The following is a 6,420-nucleotide window of genomic DNA, read 5'->3' as shown; positions in this document are numbered from 1 at the left end:
TGCCTGGCCCACCAGAACACGCAAAAAATTTCAGTTCTTTATTACATGCAGCCCGTGAACCATTTTAGCGGAAAGCAAAAACGCGGGTTTGTGGAGCACCGGTGGGGGTTGGGAAAACGGTTAGAAATCGGGGCCGGCTGGAGAGCTGAGGGCCCAGGAAAAGGGGAGGAGCGAAGAGTGAATAACAGCGGAGGCAGCTAATGGGGAAGCTGGGAACCGCTCCCCACCCTTCGCGTTTTAAATTCTAAGCTCCGCCTCCATCCGGGTCCTTGAGCCTCGTTCCCGGGCAGTATAAAGTTTGCTGTCTCCTTTGTTCGCCCTCGTTGCGCAGTAGTGCGAGTGGCTTCTCGCTTCGTTTCTCGGGACCGACCACCCTCCCGCGTGCTGAGCTGCTAGGAAGCCGCCGTCGGCGAGCTCGTAGGAGCTTGAAACCGTCGTCACCCCTCCGGTACGTGAGTCCTCTCCTTTACAGTCTGTTTTTCGTTCACTTTTGCCACGTTAGAACTTGGGATTATCTCCTTGGAGATGGGGGTGGCGGGCGCCATTTTAAGAACCCAGAGGTGCCGACCTATTTAGGGAAAGCTGGGAGTGTCGAAGGAGAACAGACGCTGGGGTGCCACTTCGTAGTGTACCTCTTCAGAAAGTTTGGCTGTCGCCCCTGGGGGCGGGGGGTGGCGGAGGTCGGGGCCTGAGCGGGACGAGGAGGGACTGCGCCTCCGTGGTCGCTACCTGCATTGGGATGGCGCTGGCGCTCCGGGCGGGCACGTGCACTTTCGCGCGGGGTCCTTGTTCATTGGCGGCCTTGGAGCGGAAGCCCTTTGAGTTTTCTCAGCCTCCGCTGGTGGGAAAAGTTACTCCCCTGACCCGCGGCGGTTGTTCTGGGCTGAATCCAAGTGTCGCCATTTTGTGTTTTCCACGCGGTTTTTAATGACGGGTTTTAATTGGGTTCCGCTGCAGTCATGGAGCGCTTAGTGTTACAGTGCGCGCTTCCACGTTCCGTTATTTCGTCTGAGATGATATTGACGCTTTTTAAAAGTCAACAACCTAGCGAGCGGGGCAGGGGCTGGTGAAGAAGGGGAGTCATAACTTGATTAAAACTTTAAATTGGTACTTAGATTTACTAGGGAATCCCAATGAAAGGAGGCAAAGTTCTTGGGAGAGGGCTTGGTCTTACGGACCTACGTTTGGGCTGTGACCTTGACTGAGTCAGTTTAAAAAAATCATTAGGGTAATTGGGATGTGATCATTGAATTTTTAAAAAGCAACAAATCTAGTGTTAAAGCTAAAATTCACTTTTTGAAATGTTGTAGTTACTTGGTTAAGACTGCCGAAGTGGATTAAGGGTAAAGGCATTAGTTAAGTCGGCTTTTGTTTTTTGGCTGCACCGCGCGGCTTGTGGGGTTTTAGTTCCCTGACGAGGGATCGAGCCTGGGCCCTCGGCAGTGAGAGCGTAGAGTCCTAACCACTGGACCGTCAGGAAATTCCCTTAAGTTGGCTTTTTAAACCAGTTTAATGTAAACAGCTATCACTGAACTAGTTAAGTTGGTTTCCTGGTGAGGCTTAGAAAAAGTTGCTTTCTGTGTATTATGCTATTAAGGGATGATTTTAGTAAACAAGAAAAATGAGCCCCAATACACATGTTGGGTAAACTTTTCCAGGGAGGGTAACACTTTTTTTCCAACAGACTTTCACCAGAGGGAAAAAATGGTTGAAGCAGATCGCCCAGGAAAGCTCTTCATCGGTGGCCTCAATACAGAAACAAATGAGAAAGCTCTTGAAGCAGTATTTGGCAAATATGGACGAATAGTGGAAGGTGAGTTATCTGAAAGTATATGAAGGGTTATTGTAATTTTAAAAAAAGGTAAGCTGTGATGAATTTGATTGCATTGATCGTATGAAATGATAACGTGCTTTGTCCTCTAAGAAGTTCTGAGCTTTCTTTTTACAGATTTACTTTTGTTTTTCCGTTTGAACTAGAGTAACACTCTTTTCCCCCCTGAAAACTACTTTTTAGTTCTCTTGATGAAAGATCGTGAAACCAACAAATCTAGAGGATTTGCTTTTGTCACCTTTGAAAGCCCAGCAGATGCTAAGGATGCCGCTAGAGACATGAATGGAAAGGTGAGACTGTCTGCACAATACCATGTTTCCTAGTACGTAAAATAGCACAATGTTATCCAAGTCTGGTCTAGGGCAGCTCTTGAATTTTACTGAGTATATACTTTTCCAGGACCCTCTTATCCTAGCCGTTTGTAATTTTAGAACGAAATTTTGTAAAGTGTATTCTTGACAAGAATCTTTCAGTTTTAGAATATTCTGTATTATATTTCGTCTGGGATCCTTGGCTTTTCTTTTTGGTTATTTGTTTTAATAAGTTGGTCATTGTCTGGCATTGTTTTAAACTTTACCGACATAGCAGTACAGTGGATCCACCTTAGGTTTTAGTTCAAATAAGCAGTATCTTAAAAGACTAGGCATTTAAGTGCTGAACAGAAAGGTACAACATTTTGAAGGACATACTAGTGTCACAGTGCACAGTGGATCTGCAAGTTCTTTTTTTAAATTTCCATAATTAACCACTGATATTATTTAGTCCTTAGAAGGAAAAGCCATCAAGGTAGAACAAGCCACTAAACCATCATTTGAAAGTGGTAGGCGTGGACCACCTCCACCTCCAAGAAGCAGAGGCCCTCCAAGAGGCCTTAGAGGCGGAAGAGGAGGAAGTGGAGGAACCAGGGGACCTCCCTCACGTGGAGGGCACATGGGTAATGACTTAGGTTTACTTTAGGCTTGGTGTATAAGTTAGGAACTGTAAACACACCAGTGTGTGCTTTGGTTAATAAGTATTTTAAAGGCCCTAGCTTTTGAAGTTGAGAACACTTGTTCATCTACCAAAGTGATTGACTTAAAACAGAAGCCATCCTAAGTTAAATTACAATGTCTTGAAATAATTAACAATTAGCTATTCCTTATCCAGGTGAATTCATTCTGTAGGAAAAAACACTTGCAGAAAAATTGATAGGTATTAGGTGTTGGTCATATGAAAATGAAACAGTGTATATATTTTTTTGAAGTAATTTGAAAAGAACCCTCAGGAGAACCCTTCAGGTCTACTTTGCTAATCTATGCAGACTTATATAGATGACTACTGTATAGAACTGTATACACTTTGTATAGTTCCTTGTATGTAGTTTTCTGTGTATACTTTATATACACTGTACAGTTCTCATGCTCAGTCATGTATGAGTGAGAACTCAAGATTCCCCAACTAAACAGAAATGGTCATATTCTTGATTAAGCAAAGAAAACTATAGATTTTTCTTAGTATTTACATTAACATGATTTTCTCTTTTTTTCTTCTAACGTAGACGATGGTGGCTATTCCATGAATTTTAACATGAGTTCTTCCAGGGGACCACTTCCAGTAAAAAGAGGACCACCGCCACGAAGTGGGGGTCCTCCTCCTAAAAGATCTGCCCCTTCAGGACCAGTTCGCAGCAGCAGTGGAATGGGAGGAAGAGGTAAATGGTCTGTTTATGATAGTCTATCCTATCACCATAACACAAGGAAGGATTGAGAGGCGAATCCTAAAAATGATGCTTAAAACTGTACCTAGATCATTGAAAAGATTGGTGTATGTAAGAAATTTTAAAGAGGATTTCCTCATTTACATCCATATTGTCATATTTGGTTGAATCACTACTTTTCATTGCCTGAATGTAAATTCACGTTTTGACTTTTCACTGGGTGTATTTTTAAAATGGACATTTTTCCTTAAGCTCCTGTATCACGTGGAAGAGATAGTTATGGAGGTCCACCTCGAAGGGAACCCCTGCCCTCTCGTAGAGATGTTTATTTGTCCCCAAGAGATGATGGATATTCTACTAAAGACAGGTAACAGAAAAGCATAGTAGTTTTTGTCTCTAATATTAATATTTAAGGTTGAAGGGGAGAGCTCATCAAAAATATGAACCAAGTTACTTTTGTTTCTTTAGCTATTCAAGCAGAGATTACCCAAGTTCTCGTGATACAAGAGATTATGCACCACCACCAAGAGATTATACTTACCGTGATTATGGTCATTCCAGTTCACGTGATGACTATCCATCAAGAGGCTATAGGTAAGTGACTTTGCTGTTGCTGCCATGGCTTGGTGTAAAAAAATTTTTTTTGCTGTAGAAATTGATGTTTTGGGGCTTGTAATACATTTTTTTTTCTTTAATTTAGTGATAGAGATGGTTATGGTCGTGATCGTGACTATTCAGATCATCCAAGTGGAGGTTCCTACAGAGATTCATATGAGAGTTATGGTAAGATTTTGGTTGAGGGTCTTTGAATATCACCAGCTTGAGTTTTTAGGTTCATGAGCCAGTTTATTAGGCTGTTGTGGTGCTTGCTTTTAAAGGGATGTTTGCTTGCTTTTAAGGGGGTAACTTAATCAGCTGGGCTTTTCCTAGTCTTGTGAGGGGCTTTTGTTTTTTCTAAGTTTTTTTTGAGGCTGTTGGCTTGCTTTGGAGGGGATTTTGCTTGCTTAAATTGGCAGCCTTATGTGTTTTCCCCCAACAGTGAAAATACAATTAAAAATTTTATTAACAAGATCAAATGTTTACCATTGCAATATGAAGGAAAGTCTACAGTTCAAAATTGCAACTTATCACTGGAAAGTGGCTGAGTGTCTACTATAAAATAACAAGCTGTCTGGAATATCCTCTTGAAATACACACCGTCTTCAGTCTTTTCAAACAAACATTAAAACCCATCCATTTCCGTATCTCAGCAGATGAGCAAATCCCTGTTAATGGCCAGCAATGGCAGAGTTTAAAACCTCCCAGTTGAGAAAGTAAACGTTTAATACAAGAATTCTGTAAATTCAGATTTAAATGTTGTATATATACAATTTATAGTGTTGCCATATTACCTGACCATTGACCCTGCAGGTAACTCACGTAGTGCTCCACCTACACGAGGGCCCCCGCCATCTTATGGTGGAAGCAGTCGCTATGATGATTACAGCAGCTCACGTGACGGATATGGTGGAAGTCGAGACAGTTACTCAAGCAGCCGAAGTGATCTCTACTCAAGTGGTCGTGATCGGGTTGGCAGACAAGAAAGAGGGCTTCCCCCTTCTATGGAAAGGGGGTACCCTCCTCCACGAGATTCCTACAGCAGTTCAAGCCGCGGAGCACCAAGAGGTGGTGGCCGTGGAGGAAGCCGATCTGATAGAGGGGGAGGCAGAAGCAGATATTAAAAACAAACAACTTTGGACCAAAATCCCTGTTCAAAGAAACAAACAAAAGTGGAACCTATTCTATCATAACTACCCAAGGACTACTAAAAGGAAAGATTGTGTTACCTTTTTTAAATTTCCTGTTAAGTTTCCCCTTCCATAATTTTTATGTTCTTGTGAGGAAAAAGAGTAAAACATGTTTAATCTTTGATTTTATGACATTGCTTTCAACAAGCAAATGTTAAGTGTGTTAAGACTTGACATGTGTACTAGTATTGTAATTTTCCAAGTAAAAGTGTCCCTAAAGGCCACTTTCTATAAGATTTTCCCCAGTAAATGATGAGGCAAGCAATTCTAAGATCTTTCACAAAATATCTATTCATCTAAAATGGAGAGATGAATCCTCCTGCCTATACAAACAAGCTAGCTATTAGAGGGTGGTCGGGGTATGCTACTCTTAGGATTTCAGAGTGTCTTCAAACTGAAATCTCAATGTTCTCAGTATGAAAAACCTGAGATCAGATGCTTATATTGTAAGGAAAATGCTATTCGCCCAGTAAACCCAAAAAAGCAAATGGATAATGCTGGCCATATTTTGCTTTTCTGACATTTCCTTGGGAATCTACAAGAACCTCCCCTTTCCCCCTCCCCAATAAGACCATTTAAGTGTGTGTTAAGCAACTACAGAATACTAAATAAAAAGTTTGGCCAAAACCAACCATGAAGCTGCAAACGATGCTTGCTCTTACTGTTTCAAATTTTTGCAACTCTGTAGTGTCTCACTTTTAAGGAACAGCTTGATTGCAAAGGAGAAAATAGATAAGCAATGAAGTTATCTCCAACTTCTCAAAGGCTTATGACTTCTAAAAAGTGAATCTATCAGCATTCCACATCAGATTTAAAGCATCAAATGCCTGTGAAACAGCAAAGATGGTAAGCAAAGCAAACTAGTTTTTCCGTCTAAGTCGAAATTGAACACTTACCTTCCTCATAGTACAGTGAAACATACTGTACCTCATGGCAATGGAAATGCTTTCTAGATTAAAAAAAAACTTTTGGAAAACAAAGTGTTCGATAGCATATTAGAAGTTCTCCAAATTCAACACTTGGATTTTTTTAAAAGCATGTATGACACTTAAAGGCCTTAATACAGCTGTTGTTTACCAATAGCGATCTGGGGCTTGGGAGGGGGT

The 6,420-nt window shown here is 41.5% G+C and overlaps 1 protein-coding gene and 1 non-coding gene across 2 annotated transcripts; both read left to right on the top strand.

Annotated features, from left to right (window-relative positions):
• The first annotated feature begins 307 nt into the window (after positions 1-307).
• On the top strand, positions 308-5,338 carry RBMX (RNA binding motif protein X-linked). Its single transcript, XM_061177822.1, has 9 exons — positions 308-448; positions 1,685-1,813; positions 2,015-2,121; positions 2,594-2,765; positions 3,369-3,521; positions 3,780-3,894; positions 3,996-4,121; positions 4,228-4,310; positions 4,938-5,338. Exons 2-9 carry the CDS (start codon positions 1,705-1,707, stop codon positions 5,246-5,248), a joined length of 1,176 nt encoding a protein of 391 aa, XP_061033805.1. The 5' UTR covers positions 308-448; positions 1,685-1,704; the 3' UTR covers positions 5,249-5,338.
• LOC133082796 (small nucleolar RNA SNORD61) lies at positions 1,866-1,937 on the top strand. Its single transcript, XR_009699017.1, has one exon. It is a non-coding gene; the product is annotated as a small nucleolar RNA SNORD61 (small nucleolar RNA).
• Positions 5,339-6,420: the final 1,082 nt, after the last annotated feature.

Source organism: Eubalaena glacialis, chromosome X (assembly GCF_028564815.1).
Source record: "Eubalaena glacialis isolate mEubGla1 chromosome X, mEubGla1.1.hap2.+ XY, whole genome shotgun sequence".
Classification (NCBI taxonomy): domain Eukaryota; kingdom Metazoa; phylum Chordata; class Mammalia; order Artiodactyla; family Balaenidae; genus Eubalaena; species Eubalaena glacialis.
Note: the sequence above shows the minus strand (reverse complement) of the source record. Positions and strands in the feature narration are given on the sequence as shown.